We start from the raw sequence: 26,075 nt of genomic DNA on the forward strand, positions 1-26,075 counted from the left end.
AAATATAAAATAAGTTTTCATTACATGAATCTTCTAATAAATAATTTTCCACGATTCCTTCTTACTTAAAATTAATATGTAAACTGTAAACTAAAAACCTAAGAATACATTTCAATACCATACAGATACAACTGAATATAGTATAAGGATAATAAATTAAACGAAATGTAACATTACTCCTCCAATTCAGGCGCTCACTGCACATTATTCAGGAACGATACTCGAGGTAAGGAAAATGATTTTTCTGCCCGAAGCAGTTTTCCACAATAATGAGTCACTTGACGTATTGTCCCGCGGGCGCCATCTCGTCCAAATTACGAAGCTATTGTTACTGAGATATTGTTCGTCGCCTCGTGAATATGTGCAAAAGGAAATGAAATGGTTCCCTTGCGTTCATCACTGTTTGTTGGCCTCCGTGAGCCGATATAGCGACCTGCATCCCCAATTTTACCTAACAACATGGAAATGGCGATCATTCAAAACCCTCAACGTCTTTTGCTCATGCACTCGCCGCATCGTAAAGACGATAAACGGCTTTGATATTAAATATGGCATGAAAATACAACCGAAACATATAGAATAGCTGTCCATTGAATTATAGAGTCTATGCATTTTTTTAATTTATGTTGAATGTAGATACAATTCAAAATTGTTGTTCTGAATTAAATTCTAAAATTGAATAGCCTGAAACCTTAAAGGAAGCATTTCCTAGATACCATTTATTTACTTGATACGTACGATGTGGAGCGTTCCTTTACCGGCTTTTAAAACCTTTAAAGATTTCTTTCAAGGAAGCAACGTACATGCAGGTTGTTCTTTTAACCATAATTCAAACGAAATAAGATAGTAAAGAATACAAATCTTAAAACAAAAATATGTTCTATCCAACTACACGTATTGAATTTTGAATAATAATTAATTCCCTGGTAAAATAACAAACAAAAGTCCTAAGCTTACCGTTGTAACAAATAGGGGTACTTTTTGCACAAAAAGTAACTGTAACGAACTTTAAATCCAACGAATAGTGCATTTTCATTACTTCCATTGTCCTTTTATTCGATGGACAATCGCAATTTTATTAGTAAATTCCGCTACAGCTTCTTATAATTGAATTGGCGATTAGCTCTGAATCTGCAGTGGATACGAATCGAACGTCTTTTGATACAGCGTTCTTAACGTTAAAATATAATGTTATTTTGAAACAATTTCGATTGTTTTTATTGATCTTATTCGAATTACCAAAAAAGGGTGCTGTTTGTCACGTCCCTTTGTTTTTCTAACGAACGGTTAAATTTTTGATAACTTGTATGCTAAAATTTACATAATCCCATAATCCCATTACAAAACAATATATAGGTAATTTCAAAGAAGAATACCTAGAGAATAAATAAAGAATAATTGGAAGATGATTTCTTACGTACTTACATTTTTTAAACAACTCTAGGTTACTTCAAGGAGGGAAATTCTTAATAAAGTCCTCTAAGCTATTCGTACTTTTTTCTTATATTGAGTTTTATTAAACTTTTTCTTACAATTGCAAGACATCCGTGACTGAGAATTTCTTAATACGTTCTATGCATAGTGTTCACAGATGTTGAAAATGTTGCGAGACTCTATGTATTGTTTCATTTAACAGGAGCACACGGTTCTTATTGAAGTAATATCAGATATTGAAAAGGCTCATTTATTTTATATTACAATGCTTGGATTTTTAAACTTAATAAACGTTTCTATAATAATAGGAAACAATATGGATCATGAATACATGTGGACTGTAGGTACACAGGTACAATGTAATATTTTAGATTTCAAAACTGTACCACTCATAAGCTACTGTACCGTACTTTATTGTGTATTTACCTATTTAACAGTAGGTCATTATATTTTAACGGTTTATCACACTTACAGTTCACATGTAATTGTGGTAGAGAACAAAATAGTGATAGTGGATGAGGAAATAACAAAAGAATTGGTTATTTGACGATTAATGAGCGTGGTAAGGGTACAATTTGTTGTTTTTACTATTACTTATAATTACATACAATATACATTAATAAAAATTGTCTAGAGAAAAACATACAAACGTACATCTTTCATTCCGTTAACGGACTTCAAACTCCTTTATATTATTTTATTCACGAGTAGTCTTGTGTATATAATGATTCATCGGATCTATTTTTATTGAGTTCAATCATGTTGAAATATCAATATTACGAATATAGAAAAATTACGAGACGAAGATACAAAATGTTTTAGTACAGATGAATTGTGAAAATAATCAGAATAACTATATACCTAACACTAAATTGGCCGCTTTTAATCAAAATTACAGATTGAACAAGAAATTTTATCAATTTATCACTTATTTATACCCTCCTATAATCTATGCATTTTCTAATGTTCTTAGCTAAGAAACTATGACATAGCATTTTTATGAATATCTACGAGTTTTTTTTTTCTATTTTAATCCACGTTCAAAAAAGTGTACAACTCAGAAAACTGCGAGAACTACTAAAACCCCCCGTTTTTCTAGTTAAAAAGGTTTTTCTAGTTAAAAGTAATCAAATCATCAAAGTAACTAAAGACACTCTTCATTATCCAACCGAGTTGTAAAAAAATATTACCTGCATTATAATAGTCGCTATAAGTGAAGCAAAATCAACTAGCTTTGATTACTTTTCACTTAGTATAAGTCAGCTCAGTTCGTACGCCTGTTTGTCAACTCCAGTCTAAGACGAAAATGAGTTTTCAAGAACTTCTTTGTGGAATCGCATCGACTCGACTTCCATTAAACAAGATAGCTACTACAATACGCTACAATATTGTCAAAGAGCATTTAGTTATAACACTCTTTTATTTTTATTATTTTTAAAAAGGTTACACTAAAAACCTATAGCCCAAAGAAACAAACAATAAGTTACATTTAACTTTAAAAATCATATTATTCGCCCAAACGATGCTTATTAAATAAATACGCAAATATCTTCATTCAAATTACATTAAAAATTTAACGACTAATGAAACCTTCCAAAGATTCAAGTTTAAATCTCAAATTATATAACCCACATTGCGAAAAATAGCAGACATTTTAATGTACCAGTGTCATTAAAATTAATTGCTTATGTATAATATCATTGCAACTGAATCAATTGTAATTAATGATGCTCTTTATGTAGTGTATAACATCCGATACCACAACGATATCATATATAATTCAAATTACCGACCACTCAATATGTCAAGCTTAACGCTACCAATGAAATATATGTACAACTAATGTTAGTCTAATTCTGTGACATCAATTATTGTAGTGGTTTTTGGATCAAGTTAAAACATTGACAAAAAGAGGTTATAGTTAAAATTAAATACATTTATCACATTACATAATATTTCATATTTTACAATAATTTGAATAAATGAACGATATAACAAATATGTGTACAATGGCTGTGTACTCTACAATAAATTGTTTTTATTTTGTCTTTTTAACTTGTTACAGCGCAACTGTCAACTGCAGTGAGGATAAAGTATATGTAAGCTACGGCTAAAATTGCATATTTCCTTGCTATAGTGAATTATAAAGTAAAGGCATCTCAAAATAATTTATTTTCAATGTTTTAAACACGAACACAAATTATTTAAGCAACGTCAAAGCAGTACCTATGTCAATAATAAGTATTAAAACTACTGTAATTTTCATTGCATCTTTTAATAAAGTAATGTAAAAGCAAACCTCTTTCCATCAAATTACTAAAGTTTAATTCAGACTTAGCTACGCAAAGTTGAAAATCTAGATTGAACTCAGCTCAGTAGTACCGCTGGAAGGCTCTCGAATTTATGCCTCATTAGGTCACCTTCCTACACGTTCCTGAACTACTGGTATTTTAGTTCACCTTACTGCTGCGGAAATTCAATTACGACCACAAACTTCCCTCTTTGTTAAATCTTTTACATAATTTAAAACCTTATCCTTCTAACCAACTCGGTTACAACATTTAATATCTTAAATAAGATTTTGACGATAATCAAATCGGGGATTGTAAAAAGCGCAGAAAATACTTGTTAGATATCTTGTACAAAAAAAATTAGGCATTTTACTGCCTAAATGGCAATGAGTAAAATAATAAAAATAGATTATTCATTTGCATGAATCAGGCTTGTTTAAAACAAAACATATTATGCATATTAAATATATGAATCTATGTGTAATTAATAATTTACTTACATTAATTTATAAGTTACACATACATTAATGGATCTCTGTTATCCACTTAAATGTTGTATATAAAATAAATAAATAATTAAAAAATCATTTTCTATCGTTTTTAAGGAGCCAGTTTGCAATTGCAACCGACGTATACAAATTTGAACATTTTGTATATCTAATCAGTATAAAAACATTTGTTTAGAAAACTTTGTTAAGTCACCACAAATACATACATGTCTATAAATACGAATATTTTCTAATTGACACCTATTTAGCCTGCGGTGCACGTTTATTCTTCATTTATTTAATTTATGGGCAAAGTTCGTATATAAAAGGGTGCCTGCCCGCTTCTCACACACCAATTGTGAAACTCCAAACTTGGTTGAGTTGTCTTATTATTTCTAAGCGATTCCAAAGCAACGCAAAGCCGGGAAATAAATTATGAGCGCTCTATTAAAAGCTGTTAAAATACTATTGTTTAATAAACTTAGGTGCCCACGTGTTTGCCCCCTTCAAATAAAAGTTAGTTAAACTAACATTCTATAAAGCAACGAATAAACTCTAAAAATTATGGATCGATTTTAAAACTTCCCTCACCATTAGATAGGTACAGCTTTACCATATGATTTAATATCTTATCCATATCAATACATACAATTATCCAAGCAGGACTAAGCCAGGACAAGAGGCTGGATTTTTATTTGTCAAAATCGGCAAAAGAGCTGGTGGTTATTTCGAAATCAAATACAATTTCATATATCTGCTAATTACCTGCACAATATTATATGCTGTATAATTAAAAACAAACATGACGATCAGCTTCTAAATACCACCTATGTACCAACTGAAAATATTACTGATGAACCCTTTTTGAACAAATATCCAAATAACGCATATTTAACTACCTCGTAGTCGAATGAAAACAAATTTATTTTTGTCAGTTTGAACTTTGCTTTGCTTTGCTGCAAATTCAAGCAGTGTGAAATTTCCTCCTCAAAATCAACATTAAAATCAAAAGCGACTCATATTTACGAGTGTTATTAGCACAAGCGGCACCCATATTTAACCAAAATATCTGGAATTCATATTTACATACAGACAAAACTGAGGTTTAAGTGCTTTTAAATTAAAAAAAAAACAGGTATGTTGTTTTATGCTATTTTTAATCAAAACAGTATATGATATAGATATATTAGGTGAAATAGTACAATTTAGTATACCTAAATTGTAATTTAATATACCTTAAACCCAGTTTTATTGAAAGCTTCCGGTTTGTTCACGTTCAAAGTTTACGCGAATGAAGTCCCGGGCACCAGCTAGTATAAAAACAACGTTATTAAACCAATTATTGTTCAACGTTGACAACGTTGATTTGCATGCAGTAAATGGAATCAAACCTCTTTTTTTTTCAATGCGCAAACGATAGTTATAAACAGAATAGGGCTCATTGTGAATGTATTACCGGCCTTGAATACAGTTTGTTTTATAATGCGTGCACTATTACTGTTTTTAAACCCATTTTTTTAATCTAATCTTCAATGTCAATAGACACAGTTTTTTTAAATTTTTATTAGATGCATATATACCGCCTGTCAGTTTGAATGCATAGTATATCTACCAACAGAATTTAAAAAAAAAATAATTAATTATGTTCACATAGCTATGTACAATGAACATTGTGCATTCATAAAAAGTTCCCCAATAATCTGGTAATAACATCTTCACTACGTCAAGACATGAAGTCTTTGAGTGGTTTTGACAAAAATAATGTCTGGTCATAAATTGAGCTCTCCTTACGAAGTCGCCTTGCCTGTGAGAATATTGTGGGACGCGCCGAGCCGAGACAAACGATAAAGCCTTATTTATTTTCAAATATTTGTTTACTCCACGGGATCTTTTCAAACAGAAGCCCGAAAGCTGATCCGAGAATTTTTTAGGCTTACACTTATAAGAATGAAACTCAATTACCATATAAAATAGTGTGTATGGGCTAACATCGTCTCAGATATCTACATTGTTTGGCTTCCAAGTCACAATGCTTTTGTTTCTTTATCTTTAAACGGAATATGCAAAAATATACTTTATATCTTGTATCTTGGCATCATTTGAAAAAGAATCACATTTTATTTGTAATTGCCAAGGTACACTGAACGAAATGAATTACAGTGGTTTAACATAAAACAAAATGCGAAATCGATAGCTATTACAGTCGAAGTCATTTGTTTGGGATTAAAGTTTTGGCTTTTGTTCAGGAGAGACATTTGGGATCCGAAAATGTGAGCCTTTTCGGAGTTATAGCGGCAGAAAGCAAATGACGCGCAAGTTTACGAGTGCCGCGCTACCAGTTTCATCGCGTTTTATGCTTAGCTTCCATTTATGGTTTTGTTAAATTTTTCTAACAGATAACTACTATTGATACTTTACCTGCTGTGGGTAATTTTTAATTTATTAAGTTACATGTAAATATAAAAGTTTGCTGATACGTTGTAATAATACTATTGATGTGGTTTTATTATTTATTAGTTCTATCTAATAATAGCCATTATTTATAAGCCAATGTATTAGTCTCATATAATTTGTTAAATTGAACAATTATTCAAATATTCTTTGGAAAAGAAACAAATCAGCGGTTAGAAAAGTTTATAATCCTACTGACTTTCACTCGCAGATTATTCCCGCTCCAAAAATAATTTGTACATATCTTTTACACGTCCCCGCCCACCGACACCGCCAGCTATAACCTCAAATGTTTGGAAAATTTTTAACATTAAGGTACGTTACAAACTTTGCGTCTAACATCAAATCGCAGAGCATTGTTCAAAGTAACTACATGTAGGAACATAGCAAGCGCAACGTTGCGCAAGTTTCCTTCCGCTAGTCTCGGATAAGAAGCTGCAGTGTTCGTTGAGTAGTTAGTAAGTGAAGCAGGTGACGACATTTCCACTTGTAAAAGTTCATTAAGGTTTATTTTGTTTGTGTTATTAAAAATGTTATTTTGCTCATTTTGCAATCAATATTATTAATGAAATTAATTAGATAATAAAGTTTCTGAAATATACTTAATCTTTTTTTCATTAAAACATAAGTAATGCTTCTAAGTAAACATAGGTACTTTCTAGTACCTTAAATTCCAAGTTAAGCGAATAAAGCCATATGCCAGGCATTTTACCAACACAGAATGGCAGAAATTAGCAGTGATGTGAATTATTTCCACAATAATATCAGAAAAAAGAAACTCATAAAGAATAATTTAATCTATAAACGTGAAAGTTTATAAGTATGAATCGATGTATGGAAGTTTGTTACTCTTTCATGACAAAAGTAATGAATAGATTTTAATAAAATTTAATAACAAACTACTGTTTTTCAAAAATGGACGCCTGAAGGAAAAACGGGTTGAAAGTTTGCATGAAAAATCTAAACCGCTGAACTGATTTCAATTAATTTTATTAAATATATAGTTGATGACCCAGGGTTTAACATAAGGTATTTTTTCTTTAAATTTCAAGCCCTTAAGAGCCCAAACAGGGCATGAAAGAACTTTTGATTGCCAAACACGGATCGCGAGCACAACTAGTATAATATACATCAATATATAAATTAAAAACACAATATAATGTTGTTCCACCCTCGTAATAACTTGTAAATTATCACGTCTATTAACCGGAGTCAGTGTTGCAATTTCATGGTACGACGCCCTCGCCCACCGCTATTCCCTTACACAGCGAAGAGAATTCCTACGTTAATAACACTACGTCGAGTGTAACGTTTATGTCTTTACGCTGCCCTGGCAGCATGGTCACCCGGCCACAGATCACACAAACGACATGACGTTCATACGCGACATATAATGCAATCTACGTTGTGTATTATGATTGCATTACTTAATCTGTGGCTAAATCCACAGATGATAGATAGGAAAATACTGTCACACAGTAATGAGAAGCATACAGTAGGACAACGCCTTGAACTCTTGGTAAAAACCGAAAACGTCTTGACAATATGGCGGTTGACAAAACACAATAATAGTCAAAAATACAGTAATGATGAAACCGAGATATTTATTAACACAAGATGATGATTTCCAATCTCACAGCACAAGAAGCTAATATGCAGGTACAATTTCTACAGAGTTGCTATTTACATATCAGTTTTAATCACATACGTACATACTATCACTACATAGTATAAAGTCTCTTTCTCTGTCCCTATGTACCGATGTATGCTTAAATCTTGAAAACTGCGCAATGGATTGTGATGGGTTTTTTTTTAATAGACAAAGTGTTTCAAGACGAAGGTTAATATGTATAATAACATCTAATATGTGTAATAATATTAAACTACTTCGAATTTAACACGTGCGAAGCCGCGGGCAAAAGCTATTAAAATATAGAATATCTACAAAGTCAAACATTAAAACATTCCTGATGATCCCGAGCTGCTAGCACTATGACGTATATAGCTCGGGCTCTTTCTTTCGTGTCTCGCCCCTCGCCTCCGCATGATTGATAGGTCTAAATATCCTCAAATGTATAGATCATTGCAAGCAGTGGTGGCTCAGTGGTGAGAACCTCGGACTTTAAAATCGATAGGTCGGGGTTCGAGACCGGGCGAGCGTGCAGGAAATAAATAGATTTTTCAATTTATCTGCGCATGTAGATAACATCACCACTGCTTAAAACGGTGAAGGAAAACATCGTGAGGAAACCGGCATGTCCGAGAATCAAAAGTTCGAGGACATGTGACATCTGCCAACCCGCACTTGGCCAGCGTGGTGGATTATGGCCTGAACCCTCATAAGAGGCCTGTGTCCCAGCAGTGGGAACATGTATGGGCTGATGATGATGTATAGATCATTAGACTGTGATATTGTATTACTCTACTTTGATTGTTGTTCGTATTTATAGGAGTTTCAAGCATTGGGATAGTTTAAAAGACTTTAGAGTAAGAAGGATATACGAGGCTAAAAATTAACTTATCATAATATTTTAATTTTTAATAGTCAGCTTTTGATATATACGTATTTATAATCGATATTAAGGCAGGCTTGCATTGCCAATTCATTTAAAGATTTCTCCCTTAAAACTTATCAAAACATTAAAACCTCATAGAACAAAATTCGTACAATAGTCTATGACGTGGTGGACAGGCCAAAACTTGCGGTCATGTTTTGTTCTACAAAAATAGTTGATCTCGAGTCCGCAGACATCTGACCATTGTCATATCCGTCTATGAAAAGTCCGGAATTTCATAGAAAAGAGTAGGAATACTTTTTCTGTCGCTTTTAAACTTGTTTTGTCAATGCACAACGACTGGGTTTAATCACTTAAAGCGCGATGCTTTTAAAAACATTATGTAATGTAATATGTATAAACATCTGGAATACAAGACAAAGTCAATAACTTTTTTAATAATTTTACATCGTCGTTCATGTACATTGTATAAACATAGTAGAAGGCCAGGATGCTAAATTTGCAATAACTAAAGCGAAAATTAAAAAATCATCACATGGACATTCTCGACTACTCTAGAGACTCGAAAAAGTTTCGGTGGATATAACTAAAATGTATTCACAATTTTAAATTAGATAAAAACATACAATAACAGATAACGGCACGGTCCTTCTTATAGAACACAAAAACCATGCTAAATAAGATGAATAAACATAACGTATCCATTTCGGAAACAAATAATCAAATCGTTCCAGTTGATAACATTAGGATGAGGAAATACTTAAAGCTAATAACGGTGTCAAACGATGGATGTTCCTCTATCGAACCTTCCTATATTGACCGTTTGGTAAGAGAAACGAGGCTAACATTGTTAGGCGTAATTTTTGTGGAGTGTGGAGGGTCATCAGGAAGATATAATGCCATTTCTGTACCCTTGATGTCTTTTTAAGTGCGGTCCCACTTAACCCTAACGCGGGGCGCATTTCACTATAACATGACGCATTCAAAAACACATATACATAACTAGCAATATCTGCACTTAAAAAAAAAAGAAAATCGCTATAAATGTGTAATAACACACGTAAGTATGAAACTTTCTACAAGCTAAAGATGTTTCAAAAAATCCATTAAAAATAATGGAAGCTGACCAATAATTTACTTACCAAATACTATGTAAGTTAATAGTAGTGTACAATTTCGACCGATTGAGATAATTATCTGAATGTGTATATATTAGAGATGCCACGAATACTTGATTGGCCGAATACCGAATACCGAATATTCGGCAACGCTGTCGGCCGAAGCGCCGAATATTCGGCCACCGAAATTCGGCACGAAATACATGCTTGTTGGGGGCGCGTTCGCTGGAATAAGACAAGTAAAAACCTGTTTTCCTCGTTGCGTTGGCGCGGCAGGAGATCGATGGCTATTTGTTTCAATTCAATTGCGAGTAAATCACGTCAAGGATAGTCGCCTAGATAGGAAGGCCGATCCTTACAAGTGGTGGTTAGCAAACGAAAAACAATACCCAAACATTTCGAAATTTGCTAAAGTGTATATTTCTTCTCCTGGAAGTAGCGTGTATAGTGAGAGGTTATTTTCTGAGGCTGGTATCATTTACGATGAAAAGCGTAGTCGTTTGCTACCAATAAATGCTGAAAAGCTTGTTTTTATCCATCACAACTTACCACTGATCAATTTTAATTACTAAAGAGAAATAAATAGATAATTTTGAGTAATATGATGTATCTTTTTTTCATTGATTTGCTATTCGGTATTCGGCCGAATAGTACGTATTATTCGGCCGAATACCGAATAGCTTAAAAGTGGCCGAATAGGCCGAATACCGAATAGCTGCCGAATATTCGTGGCATCTCTAGTATATATGTATATCTCGGTCACACGCTGAAATTATAAACTTTAAAAAACTTAAGATAGGGCTCTCCATATATTATATCCTGAAATTCTTCGAGTCCTCTTGGGATAGGGGATACGAGTCAAAGTGTAAAAAAAATTGCTTAGTTGTAATTAATTAATAAGAAGAGAACTTTCCTCTCACGATTTCGCTCTACTGAACTTTACATTATCTGCTTCCATCGCAAAACAATGAAACATTCCCAAAATCACCTCTTATTTAATAAAATTTGTTGATTTATCCAGTAGTTCGTGTGCCTTGCAAAAGAATGTATAAAATTTTGGGCCCGAAAATAAGAAAATATACTTATCAGGCCTTTTTCAATTGACATCGAAAAAAGAAGGAGGTTATCAAATAGACTTATTTTTTTATTGTTTTTGTATACCTCATACATTTTAACTGGGTAAACCGACTTTTATTTTTTTTTATTGAAAGCTAGTGCTACCCGTGTGGTCCTATTAAAATTTAGTCTTGTTGCGACATCTTAAAGGCGGTTTAGTTTTTTGTTAAAAATAATTATATTCATGATAACATTACAAAACCTGTTAAGAGTAAAAACACCCTAAGATATACGTACATCACTTCGAAAAGACTGGGAAATTAATGTTTATTATCATGAATATATTGAACTAGCTTCCACCCGCGGCTTAGCCCGCGTGGAATTAGGATATAAAAAAATCCGAAATCCGTTCAGAATTTTCGGTGTGATCGATGAATATCAAGATTCCTGCTTTATACCAAGGGCATACTTAATCGGAATAAATGTATCCTATCACCCAAGTCAGCTCATACCCTGTCTGTATACCAAATTTCAGCAAAATCCGTTCTATCCGTGATTGACGGGCAAATAGCCAAACAATCAAATCAACTTTCACATTTATAATATTAGTGTGAATTATGATCATAATCATTAATAGAATTTAATTTTTTACCTAATTTTCTCTCCCGAATGTAAAGTACGTGTAATTCTATACTATACTCTATATTCTTTTTTTGTCTGTCGCAGTTCTAAGGTCTATAGTTTGTGGTTTCTTTTGAATTGATTGACGTTTCGCGGCGTCTCAACAGCTGTTTGACCAAAGTCTCTACCTCGTTGGTCGTTCTATGAATGTGAATCGGTTATTTCGTCGCACGTGTTTTCGAAATTATCGAACCTTAATTCGGGAAAGACAGTAAGACTAACCATTAAAGTATGGAAGAAGATAGTGGTGTTAAAGGTAGGAGAAATCGCTTAATCGACGAGGAAAACGTGCACACGTTTGCTGTAGTTCACCCTATACATTTTACTATCATCTTGCATAAAAATTGTGGGATACCAATGGCTAATTAAAATTACATTCGTTACCTTCACCCACTTGTTGTTCCTATATAAATGTTATTCACACATTATACAATCCTTCATATGACGGCAAAATGCTACAGCAACTGAAATGTGCTTTTGCGTAGAACCTTAACGCTTTTTATTTACATGACGCAATTATTATATAAAATAGTATTTATTTAATATTCTGATAAAATATAAGCATTTAAACTATATCATGGATTTTATCTAAGTTGGTTGTACGTTTTTTATTAATTCACTACAACGTTAAACAGGAAAAGTAGCCGGCGTTATTATGCGCATTTAAGTAACTAAATTACATTACTCCCATTCATTTACATGACTTACCGAATAGGCTATATCATAATACATTTCTGCAACCTCCCCTACAACATAATTACTAGAATTTTATTTTTCAAACATAATCAATAGATTAATACTTACATTATTATTTATCAATTGCATTAAGGTATCCTGATTTATATAAACAGTTGTATTATTGTATTTACATATGATATTATTTGAATTTAATAAATGAATGAAATTTAAATATATCACTATGAAAATGTATTCCTGAAGCTGGAAAACTCCTTTATCAAGTAAGGCATTCTGTCACAGAGCACACAGTGTGCTTAAACTAGTAGAAAAAAACAAAGATTCAAGCATTTTTATTCTAATTTATAGGGAAAATGTTCAAGTATGTTGAGAGCCTTGGCAAACTATATGAATAAGAGTTTATAATATTATGTTTAATGGTTTTCTCAGCCCCTGTTACACGCCTGCGACGGAGGCTGTCTGTAGAGCAGACGGAGGAGAAGGTGTTAACACCCAACACTCCAACAAAAAAAAGAGCAACAAGACGAGCTAAACCTGAGCTGGATCTCATTGATGAAAACGGTAAGAATATATTTTCACTATATCTATCTAAAGCAATGGTGGCCCAGGACCTCTGACTTAAAATATATAAGTTGGGGGTTCCAGACCAGGCAAGTGTACAGGAAATAAACTCTCATAGGAGGCCTGTGTCCCAGGAGTGGGAAGATATATGGGCTGATGATGATGATATCTATCTAATTATAGTTTCTTTTATTAGTTTCATTGTGTTTATTTTTCCATTAAAATGTTGTGTATATACATTGAACAAAAGAAAATAAACACACTCTTAAACAACACACATGAAATAGTAGCATGCCACTGTATTCCGCACAGTGAGTGGGGGGGGGGAGCCAGGGAAAAGGCCCGTTTTCTTTTCCTTAAAACTTTAAATAGGCAATTGTGAATTGCTAGTTTTAATTTATGTTTATGATTAAATAATTCATTAGTTTGTTACTTAATTATTGCTTATATAGTTACTTTAATTAATAAATTATAAAATTTCAGTTGTTCCTGAAACCGTTACACCAAAAAGAACTACCCGGAAGGCTGTAAAAGATGTTCTAGAGCCAGTAGAGGAAAAAACTGTGACGCCTTCAAGACGCAGTACAAGGATCAAGTCAAACACTAGCATTGTATCAGACACTGCCGCTTTAACTGTGGACTCCCCTAGAGCTAAACGAGCTGCTAGGAGAAACTCCCACCTTGGTATGTTCACATTACACTTTATTTGACAGAACTTTGCCATTTTCTTCTATGAATAAAAGAAGTACATGACATATGATTTCAGTATTTTATTATTTGAATATAAAGAAAGTATTGTATGTGGGAGTCGAGCACGCTTCGGCACGAATTGGGCCAGCTCGCACCGGGGAAGTACCACACCCTCACAGAAAACCGGCGTGACATAGTGGCATGCCACTGTGTTTCGTCCGGTGAGTGGGGGAGCCGGAGGCCCGTTTCCTTTTCCTCACCCGTCCTAGTCCATTCCTTCTTTCCAGTCATTAATCCTTTCCTTTTCCCTTACCCCATAAAAGCGGGCAGCGCATTCGCAGAGGTACTACTTTTGCGAATGTTTATGGGCGGTGGTGATCGCTTACCATCCGGCGAACCACCAGCTCAGTTGCCCGCTATGATATGGGTGTCAATGTCACAATTTAGCGTGCTTAGATAAAAAGTACATAATATACTCATAATATGATTGTTATTACATCCCCATCCCCAGCATAAATAAAAAAAATTGATAAATTTTAGAAATTTTGACACCTGCTGACTTTTGGGAACAAATTAATTTGGGCAATGTTTCAAAAAAACGTTTTTGTTGAAATAATGCCCGAATTTAGCGAAGCAAAGAAAAAAAACGTTTATGTATTAAGTTATTCCCACTGCAGATAATATTCATAATATTCTGTAACATGTAATGTTTATAATTGTTCTACATCACTTTAAACTGTATCATGTTTTTTGAGAAGGTTACCTTTTTATTGAGTTAAAGTCATATAAATATTATATTTAATTTTCAGGAAGTGATAGCGAAGCTTCTAACACACCTATTCGTCAAACAAGAAGAACCAGAAAAGATTCAACTTCAAGCATTGACAAGGGTAAGTAATTGACTTCATAAGAAAGGATTGATTGATAAGATTGAAAAGGATATTTTTCTGGTGTAACAGAGTAAAGAACATAAATCCAAACTTTCATCCTCACAAACTTTCGCATTCATAATATTATAATATTTATATATAATTCCCATATTACAGTAACACTGTTCATAAGAATTTAAAATTTTCATAGGCTAATGCAAAAAAAAATTTTTTTTTTTTTGCATATTAATTATTATTTAATATATTTATTAACATACAATATATGTTAATAGATAACAAGTATTTCTTGTCTTCAGATTAAGATTTAATTAATTATTATAAAAAAAATTCCATATTTTTTTTGTTATGAAAGAAGCCATGTATCATTTGTTTATTTCTAGTTGATGCAGCATCAAAGCCAGTAACTCAAATTGCTGAACCCATTGCTGAAGAACCAGAATCAGTCTTAAGAAAATCAACCAGTAGTAATGACAATATCAATAATACACCTCAAAGTAATGTAAGAAAAAGTCCAAGGCTTAATAAAAGTCCACAAAATGAAACTGATAATAAACCAGAAGAAAATGCAAGTCCCTCATTAAATGAAGCTACTGATATTAATGTACAAAAAGAATCGCATAACGAATTTTCAGAATCATCTAGCATTTCACCAAGTGGACAAAATAATGATAAAACAGAAACCAATAATAGTGATAATCGAAAATCTCTGGATTCGACAATTAATTTAATAAATAATATTGACCAAATAAACCCCCAAAAGAAGAATGTTCATAATAAGAGTACATCAGCTCTTGAAGGCAATAATTTTAAAAGCAAGAAAAAGAGAACTAAATCTTGGTCTACTTTAAGCAGTCCAAACGTAAAGGAGAATATGTTTTATAGTGACAATGAGAGTAAGAAAGACAAATTTAGTGCAGTTAAATCACCGCTAACACATAAGATGGCTTCTGGTGACAGCAAATTGGATCTTAATGTATCAAAAGGAAAATCTGTCTCTGAAATATGCAAGGATGTTTCTATTATTCTCAACAAATGTGATAATGACGTCAATATTACAGTAGAAAATTTCAACAGTGATGTGTTATCTAGTAAAGAATTGTTTGATAAGGAACCTAGTGGAATAATTAATACAAAAATAATAATTGAAGATTCGGATTCTAATACAGAACATGCGGAACCTGAGGGAAATCACAATAATGAAGATCAATGTGTACCAGTGGTATCTGTACCAGACGGTTTGAACAAATCTTTATTGGGTCAAGAAACTCAGGATACATCTAACAAGGTCAATGTTAGTCATGAAACTGCAAATGTCTTAAATAATGATGGTTTTAATAACAGTGTTGAGCCAATGGATATTGATGAAACTGTGCCTGAAAATATATTGATCCCTGATCCTGAACAAACTGATCAATCAGAAAATGATAAAGTGAAAATTCAACAAGATACCAGTTTCATTTCGGGCCTGCATTCTAAATCAAAGCGGAAATCTTCAATGTCTTATAGTCCCAATGATACAGAAAATAAAAGCACTTTAATCATATCAGAAATCAAAGATAACTCTACTAATGAAATAAATAAAAGTCAAACATCAACAAACCATAAATCCTTATTATCCAAATCTGTAATAGACTTGGACAAATCACAAAATAATGAGATAGACAGAAAAAATGTATCATTAAGTTGCTTAACAAGTACACCATTACAACAAAAGAATTTTCAAAAATTATTAGCGCCAATTAATACTTCGATAATTAAATCAAATCAAAATACTGCTAAAAGCCCAATAGTCCAAAACACAGCGCATGAATCTAAGAGTTTTAAAAATAAAAGTAAAGTGGAGTCAAGTGATGATGAATCCTCAGAAAAAGAATCTTCAATGGAAAAAAACGAATTACTAAATGATGAAGCAAGTGACGCCGGAGATGATTACGAGTCAGGTGACAGCCAAGATGAAGATGATCGTCAATATGCAGAAGAAAACGAAATAGTCGATAAAGGCGTTACTCTTTCATCAGAAGACGAATTGTCGAACGATTCAGATTACGAAAAGGATTCGTTTGTTGTTAGCTCGGATGAAGAAGATAATCAATTACTAGAAGGAACAGACGATGACTTGTCAATGAGTGATAACGAGTTGAAAATGACAAAAGAGTCTAAGAAAAAATACAATGAACGTATGGCTAAACAGCAAAAGAAAGCATCCAGAGAGATGTTTGAGGCGCGTCACAAACTCGATATTTCTAAGTCTAACAAACGTCTCTCTGGTAACAATGAGAGTTCTGATTCATCTGAAGAAGAAGTTCCTGTTAAACAAAAAAAGAAAAATAGGATGAGATTAGATTCTAGCCATGAAACAAGCGGAATATCAATTGAAAATTCTACAAAGAAAAATAAGAAAAAACGCTTATCTGAATCTGTTTGTAATGAAAGTGTCCTTAAAGAACAAGAAATTACTATGCTTGATGAAAGTTTAAAAGAAAGTGATCCACTAGAGGCAGATACAAAATCAGAGCCAAAAACCCCTAAAATGGACATCAATTCCACAGTAGACTTTGTTGATGCGAATAATGCAAATGACACAATCAAAAGTAAAAGTGGAGTAAATGAAAACTTAACAGATCCACTACATGCTACAATGGACGATGAAATGTCGTCTTCAGACAGTGACACTAATAACATAATCGATAATTATGATTCTGTTCTAAATTCATTAAACAATAACAAAAAGCATATTACTGGTAATGCGTCTCTCAATCTTGAAGTGAAAACGAAAGATAAGAATAAAAGGGCTCCTGTTTTTGATGATTTAAATCTTACACAAGTGAAAACAGACCTCAAGAATCTTAATAAAGATAAAGCAATCAAAAAATCCGAAAAAGAGTCAAAGAAAGAGGAGCATGAATCTAAAGATACTAGTGATACTTCATCTGATTCCATTGAATTAAATTTACTGTTCTCTGAGGAAAGCAATACAGATTCATTAAGTAACAAAACCAATGATGATAAAGACGCTATTCCATTGAAAAGAAGTAAAGCTAAGACGGATATAAGCATACAAAATGGTGAGTAATTTCATATTAATTGTTGTTGTAAAATGTTTATTGCCACTCGCGACGGCACAGTCCAGGACGTAATAATTGATGTGCTCAGGACATCAAAAAAATGCCTATGTAATTATGAAGCTGAAAGAATTTTCCAAATTGTTCCAGTTCTTTAGGAGCTTATATGGGTCAAACAAAAACTTAATCATATAATATAAATAATTCTTATGCTTATTTAGTAAATAACTTTTACATGTTTTTAGATCAAGATGAAGCAGATGGCGCTGTAAGCTTTTTCATTGACACAAAAGGTGAACACATTAGTGAAGAGTGTAAAGAAAAAGTGTTGAATGTGTCTGTTAGTCATGGTAATTTTTATTTATTCATAAATTAATAAGCATTTGAATATATATTTCATGATAGCCTCTGTAATAGCAACACTAACTAAATAATAATTATAAAAAAATATATAAATAAACAGTAAAATAAAGAAATAATATTATAATAACGATAATTGCTGTTATATTTCTTATTATTTTGCATTATAGACCAAAGCTTGAAATCAAGTGCTAAGAAGAAAAAGAAGAGCTTATCTCAATCTATAATAAGTGAAGCTACAGGTAATACTCGAATTGATTTAGTTTAATTGAACTGTCTCCTCTCTCTCTCTCTCTCCCTCTCCTTACCTATCTCTCTCTTTTTCTCTATCTCTCTACCTCTATTAAGTTTAATGTGATTATTAAAAATGTATTTACGTTTTTATTTAAGAAGTACTTGCTGAAGAAGTAAACCAAAGTGAGCTGCAAGCTAAAACACCCAAAAGTGAAAAGAAGAGGCAGTCTGTAGTAGAAGTTGACTCAACATCAGGTTCTATATTATTTATTAATTTATTATCATATGGTTATACATTAAACTTTTTCTTAAACTATCTTTTATTGTATCTTATTATGTTAACTCGTTCAAATTGAATTGTAATATTTTCTTGTATTTGATTTTACGCAAACATAGTATCACTAGTAGTAGTTCGCGTTTTAACTCCTTTAAAAAAGTTTTTATTTCTATAATTCAATTGGTTTCTCCAATACAGATTTTATTTTATTTTAACAGAAACCCCCACCGAAGAAATAACTGAAGAACAAAATGAGTCAAAAGCAAAAACTCCTAAAAGTGAAAAGAAAACGAGAAAACAGTCAAGTTCACAACAAGATATTGAAAAAGGTATCATCTTTGTTATCAGTAAGAACTTATTATTTCCTAAGAAATTATTATCATCAAGTATCCATCAATACATTCTAAATTCGGCGTTCATCTTATTAGTTTGTGTTAACTTTGAAAACAATTTGGTATGAAGATAGTTTGATACCCGAGAAAGAACATGGATACAATAGGTTTTTAATCGGGAAAACCGGAACGGGAACTTTGCAGCGAAAACAAACACGACCGGACATAGCAGGCAAAGCCGCGAGTTATACTTTAAAATGTTGTCTGGTATATGAATGTTTTTTTTTTTTTCAGAAGAACCTCAAGTACAAGATTTTGTTGCGTCCAATGATGAAACGCCAAATAGTGGAAAAAAGAAAAACAAGCGATTGTCGGAATCCCTCGCTCATAATTTAGATGGTACATAAAAAAGTCATTTTCTATTCTTTATGTTTTTATGTGCCAGTCAGTGAGCTTAAATTTAATATGTATTTTATTAAGCTTTGGCTAAAACAAATCCAACAATCCAGAAATGTACGAAATCAGTAATTTTCAAAGTATTTGCAAACAAGGAACTTTGCTCAGAATTATTGATTTCTAAAAAACAAATAAATCTACAATCTTTATAATCAATCGTACTCTTTATTATTTTTCATATTAAGAAGAACAATCAGAAGACGTCTCTACAAATATTAATATTTCAACTTTAAAAACACCAAAGAGTGAGAAGAAAATGAAAAAGCTACTCGCAGAATCGCAGGTCGATATAACAGGAGGTATGTAAATATTACGCCACAATTTGTTTAATACTTCAATTTTTTTTGTCATCATATTTATACTGATAAAACTAAACAATATCTTTAATGTCTTTATTGATATATTCAGTTAAGTACAATTTTTATTATTCAAATTACATTCAAACTGATCATGAGCTAATCATAATGTGACAAAAACTTGATATAATTTTTTTTTTTTTTTTTTTTTTCATATCAACTATACCATTAATTTTCAGGACGAGATTTTGCTATCGAAGAAACAGATACGTCTCTTCAAAAATCAAATAGTGAAAAAAAAAAGAAAAAGCGCATGTCAATGTCACAAGTGGATATAACAATAGGTAAATTAAATTTATAATTTTGTAAACGAATTGACTTTACATTTGTCTTCTAATAACCAGCTATAGGTATGTGATTTCTCCGGTCATAAACTACCTATATACCAAATATCATTGAATCTAGTGGTTCAAGCGTAATGAAGCAACAGGTTGACCACCAGAATTGTTTTTGGATTTATAATATTGATAGGCATCATTTTTACATAACATAATAAGATTTTCTTTTAAGTTGTGTTGTTTAAAACCATAGAAATAGTTCTAATGTAATGTTTCCCTTATTTAATTATCATGTTATTAATTTTTTTTTTTTTTTTAAGATGAAAATACCGCAGATGAATCTACCACAAAGGATGGCAATATTTCTTTAACAAAAACACCAAAAAGTGAAAAGAAAAAGAAACGACTATCAGAGTCACAAAATGCAGCAGAGGGTAATTTTAATATTATATAATTTTATTTTACTTATAATAATATTTTAATTTCCCAACTATTATGGCTGCTCTTTTAATTATATAGCATAGATTTGTTAACATTATATACTTAAAGCAAAACTAAGAGCGTTTTAAAGGCAAATTGAATTATTTACAATTATATTAAGTACTGCTTTCAAACTGTCATTCTCCCTTTATGTATTTATATTAAAATTACTGTTTGATATATTATTATGTTTACGTTACATTCATCAATTAATTTAGTTATGTACCTTTTTTTTCATAATAAGAACTACAAAATGGAGAACAATCTAATAAAGAAGATGGCAACTTTTCAATACTTAAAACACCAATGAGTGAAAAAAAGAAGAAACGCGTATCGGAAACACAACCCGATGCAGTCGAAGGTAAAACAATTTTGATTGTATTTTTAAGCGTGGATTGGAAAGCTGGTAACTTAAGTGTTATATAAATAATCTACTAAATTACTTCATTCTTATTTTATTTTCAAAATTATATATCTAATGGCATTTTTGCTGTCTTATATTATTTAATCATGTGTATGTAAAATTACTGTCATGTTTTCTTTTTTAATTTTTATTATTATTTTATTTTTTTTCATAAGATGGACTAACTGAAGAAGTACCAGTTAATAAGGATGGTAATATGTCTCTATCAAAAACACCAAAAAGTGAAAAGAAAAAGAATAAATGCTCATCAGAGTCACAAAGCCATGAAGTAGCAGGTAAATTTATTAAGTTAATTTTTGAGATTTCTTTCATTACAAAAAGATTCTTCTTATCAACTTAAAAAATAGGGGAGGTTATCAAGTCGATTGTATATATTTATTTTTGGGTTTTTTTACTTTTTACTGGGTGAAATTGGGTGATTCTTGTGATTCTTTTTCGTTTGAATGCTGGTCTCTGCCATGTGTTCCCATTTAAATTTGATCTACTTCTGACTGTTCTCTAGTTTGGACAGTTTTTTTTTTTTCTTGTTAAAATAATTATATCTATATTTTTTATTATCTAAATGTAGCAAAAATAATTTCCACCTGTACCCATATAATTATTAAAAAAGAAAAGTCATAGCTAGGTTTGTAAATTTTATTTGAAAAGATACAAAATATAAACGCTAATTACAATTTTTTACATAATACGTGTACAGATGTTACATAAGTAAGAAAGGCAGTTAGAAATTAAAAATTAGTTTTCGCAGATTTATTGCTTAAAAAGGCATCAAGCATTTATTTTTATTCTAAGTCCTTTCATGCAGTATGTATTATGTATGCACCTGTATTCAGCTCTTCATTACGATGTTTATACAATTGCAGGACATTTCTATATCTCTTTCTTATAATTATGTAATCTATGATATTTCATTTTTAATTACATACGTCGATGTTAAATGTTATTCACAAAATATATAGTCAATTACGATATTCAAATTTATAATTTTTATTATCTTTCCATTTTAAGAACCATCTGAAGAAGTAGCAGCAATTGATGAAAATGTTTCGCTATTGAAAACTCCAAAAAGTGACAAGAAGAAAAATAAACGACTCTCAGAGTCACAAACAGATAACATTAAATCAGGTAAAAATACGTTTAAAATTGTTTACAAATAGCGTAAGTTAATTAATTTTATAAAAAATAAGAACTTGACCTGATATCCAACATATCAAAATATTACTTTTTCGCCTGTGACTTAATCGTTGAAAATTGCTATAGGACCTTTACTCTCTAGGGAAATTTAATTACTTCATTTCTATGAGTATGTAGGACAAATAAACAAACACACATGTAAAGCATGAAAAAGTAATGATTAATTGACTTGTGATAAGGTCTTTCTTATGCTATAAAAGCGTGGACATGTACATTATCTATATATATATCTATATATATAAAATTGAATCACTATTTCCCTTGGTCACGCCATCACGCGTGAACGGCTGGACCGATTTTAATAATTCTTTCACACATTAGAAAGCTGCAATTACACTGAATGACATAGGCTACATATGTACCGCAGCGATCAGTTAGTTAAGGTATAAAACATTATACATCTTCCATATTTAAAAATATCTTTACACTACAGATACACCAAGCAAAGAAGATACCGAATTAAATGTATCAAATGTCAAGAGTGAAAAGAAAAATAAGAACCGTTTGTCAGCATCGCAGACAATAAACATTGAAGGTATCATAATTTTCTGCTCTAAAACAAAAATACCCCAAATCTAAAAAAATACGACAAACTTCTCAAGTATTTTTGTGATTTTCACAGTTATCAGTAATAAAGAAAAGCATTTTTAAAACTCGTGGTCGTATTAAAGTTAAACATGTTTCAACGTAAATGAATGTTAAAAACTTATCCCTTCTTTTCGAGTAGTAGATATTGACTCGAGTTGTTTAAAACTTAACAAATTCTGTTTACAAATTTTTTATGTAATGAAGGTAGAAGTTTTTATTTCCTGTTTTTTTTTTTTTTAGAAAATTCCGATTCCGATAGTCCACTGGAAATGGCTGTTGAAATGAATCAACCAAATATTGAAGGTAATAATAGTCAGTTCATATTATTTTAAGTAAAATGAAAGAGACACTCACCACTAGAGAATTGCATTGACGTTATCACCAATCTTATAACAAACTTAATTATAAAAAAAAAAAATATTCTTAAAAATTGTCAAAAAAGAGTCGTTGAAGTACTATGGCTTTATTAAGTAATATATGATTGATTTGCTTTTAGAAGATACATAATTATATTACTAGTTTCAACTTATAAGAAGCAAAAATCATTGTTATGTAAGTTTACATTAATCTTTTCCAGATGAGGAAACAAAGAAATCCAGTGGCAAAAAGAAAAACAAAAAGAAATCAAAAACAGAAAAGCAACAGGAAACTGGTAATGATTATTTGTTATTCATGTTAAAAAGTATGAGTAAAATAAAAACACAATATCAGCGACTAATTTAACAATTTTCTGATATGTACATATATATTATAATTTTAGGAAGTAGATGCTACATAGTGATTTTTTTTTTTTCTTTCTAGTTCAAGTATTAGATGACAGTGAAGGCAATGCCAACAAAAAACGTAAGCGGCCACAAATTTCTGTGGAAGAAATAATATCTGGAGGTATTCTTATTTTTTAAATTTTCCTTCATATTATATGTTATGTTTAAAATGATTGATCTAGATATATTAAACATAAATAAACATAATATGAATGTATATGTGTTATGTGATATGTAATTAATATCACACTAATATTTTAGATGCTGAGAGCACTCAGACAAAGAAAAAGAGAAAAATAACAAACAGCGAAGAAGAAATAATGACTGGTAATGTTAATGATATGGAATTCTCTAAAATTTGTTCTAATGTCAGACTTTACAAACATACAGACAACTTCTTTTGCATTTTGAATTCAAAAGTTTAATAAATATTAAGTACATAACATTTAAGAATTATAATTGATTTGTCTATAAATTCTATGCTGGTGAAACAAACCTTGACCATGAGAAATATTATAATAAAGTATTTGTACTCATTTAACATAAATAATAATGTTTCGTATAATGTACTTGTATTTATTGTTATAGAACCTGAAGATAGTAAGAGTATTAAAAATAAAAAACGAAAACAAAGGGAGGATGATGAATTGGGTGTTTCAAAGGTAATAACTATTTCTTACTTTTATTATACTATCACTACCTATCATAGTATAAAACTTTGTTGCTTTCCGTCGTCTGTGTGTCTCTCTGCCTTTTTTAAAGATAGAGTAATTCAAAAGGATGTTTATGTACGTAACATAACATCAATTAAATAATGTATGAAAAGGGAAAGGAATTTTACTCCAAATTTAACGTGGTTGAGGCCGCGGGCAAAAGCTAGTGTTCTATAAATTATGTACAAAATATGGACCAGTAACCGAAGTTAAAAAGTTATTATTTTACTAGGTACGCAAAACCAACACTCTCACGAAAATACCCGTGCCCCGTTTGCCGACATCAATAATAAACCAATTGGATGATAAACCGAAAGAACAAACCAAGAAAAAGCCCAAAGTAGTCGCTACAAGTCATTTCACCATTGAAGAAGTACGAAGAAGCAAGCCATCCAATTACCTTGAAGAAAGTATTTATTTACACGAAGACTCGCCAAAAAAGAAAAAACCTAAGGCTAACATTCCTAAACCAAAAGTATTGCCTACAATGCCGACAGCTTCTACATCGAACACCGGTTATACAACTAATTTTAAAGTTAATGTAATCCCCAGTGAAACCAAATTCGTCGCTCAAAAGAGCAACATAGTTAATTTCAAAGAAGAACGTATGTACAATAAAAATATTAAGCGCTTAGGTACCTATGAAATGTACAAGAGACAGAGGAATATAAAATTGTCAAAATTTTAAGGAATATCACGTTTCAGTTATGTAAAAACTCCGCCTGTTATAAATGTGAATATTTAAATTCTACTATTCTGCCACTTGTAATACTCATTATTTGTCCAATTATTCATACTTTCCATATTTTTACTGAAAACAAAAAATAATTCTACTATCTAATAATCATTATTTGTCCAATTGATCATACTTTCCATATTTTTACTTAAAAAAAGTTCATTCTTCTTTCTTGTATTTTTTTTATCAATTTAAGTTAATAATTCTAGAATTGTGATATATTATGGAGCACATTTGTCTTTGTAAAACGGAAGGTACCTATATAATTCGGTATATTTCGGTTCCATTTCCTTTTTAATTTTGTGTTCAATTTCTTTAATATTTTTATGTTTACTTTGTCTGCTGTATTATCAGTACGATTATTTTAATTTTAATTATGTCTTCAGTTCATTAGATATCTGGACTATGAAACGTGAATTTACAATTTATATGGCGACAGGCGATATGCCGATTGACTAATTTGTATTTACCGCCATTTGTTTTTTTACGTTAAGTTTGTAGGTTTAAACTAGATGGCGCTTAATATTGTCAATAAAACAGTACTGCGCCCATGTGCCTTGTTTTCATGCAGGACGTTAATTTAACTAAACGATTCTATGAATTAATTGAATAAAGTTGTTAAATAATACAAAAACATTGTTTGAAAATACTTATATATCTACATTCATATACACAAACCAAACAAATTCTTCGCGCCTGGTCATGCCGGTGTAAACAAACCGCCATGTTGTTATGAATGACACGACGAATATAAAGGGTGAGTATTTATAATTGTTAATAACGCCCATATATTTATTACACAGATTTCTTCAAAAAATTCATATAAATTTTATAATTAGTTACATTATTAAATTTTGTCCTTGATAAATTTTAAAAAGTTTTTAAGTTCATCTATTGACACTTGACGTCATGTCATGGTAATTTTTAACCAATGGCGTTTCCCGCTCAA

The 26,075-nt window shown here is 31.3% G+C and overlaps 1 protein-coding gene across 4 annotated transcripts; it reads left to right on the forward strand.

Annotated features, from left to right (window-relative positions):
• The first annotated feature begins 12,099 nt into the window (after nt 1-12,099).
• Nucleotides 12,100-25,760, forward strand: LOC119831420 (claspin). Of its 4 annotated transcripts, none has more exons than XM_038354750.1 (23): nt 12,100-12,291; nt 13,161-13,292; nt 13,776-13,976; nt 14,792-14,872; nt 15,253-17,937; nt 18,180-18,284; nt 18,465-18,536; nt 18,685-18,783; nt 19,024-19,134; nt 19,432-19,536; nt 19,779-19,892; nt 20,129-20,233; nt 20,548-20,661; nt 20,952-21,068; nt 21,287-21,406; nt 22,140-22,256; nt 22,759-22,860; nt 23,154-23,216; nt 23,491-23,565; nt 23,715-23,798; nt 23,939-24,004; nt 24,266-24,339; nt 24,623-25,760. In XM_038354750.1, exons 1-23 carry the CDS (start codon nt 12,267-12,269, stop codon nt 25,076-25,078), a joined length of 5,223 nt encoding a protein of 1,740 aa, XP_038210678.1. In that variant the 5' UTR covers nt 12,100-12,266; the 3' UTR covers nt 25,079-25,760. The 4 variants fall into 4 exon arrangements, with proteins under 4 accessions (XP_038210678.1, XP_038210681.1, XP_038210679.1 ...); XM_038354753.1 differs by having other exon boundaries at nt 21,302-21,406; XM_038354751.1 differs by having other exon boundaries at nt 19,782-19,892.
• The last annotated feature ends 315 nt before the right edge of the window (nt 25,761-26,075 follow it).

This window comes from Zerene cesonia, chromosome 13, assembly GCF_012273895.1.
Source record: "Zerene cesonia ecotype Mississippi chromosome 13, Zerene_cesonia_1.1, whole genome shotgun sequence".
Lineage (NCBI taxonomy): Eukaryota > Metazoa > Arthropoda > Insecta > Lepidoptera > Pieridae > Zerene > Zerene cesonia.

Coding starts and splice junctions, on each gene's coding strand:
- LOC119831420 (XM_038354750.1), top strand. CDS start 12,267: ATGGAAGAAGATAGTGGTGTTAAAG. Junction 19,893..20,128: donor GCAGGTCGATATAACAGGAG/GTATGTAAATAT, acceptor ATTAATTTTCAG/GACGAGATTTTGCTATCGAA. Junction 22,861..23,153: donor GCAGACAATAAACATTGAAG/GTATCATAATTT, acceptor TTTTTTTTTTAG/AAAATTCCGATTCCGATAGT.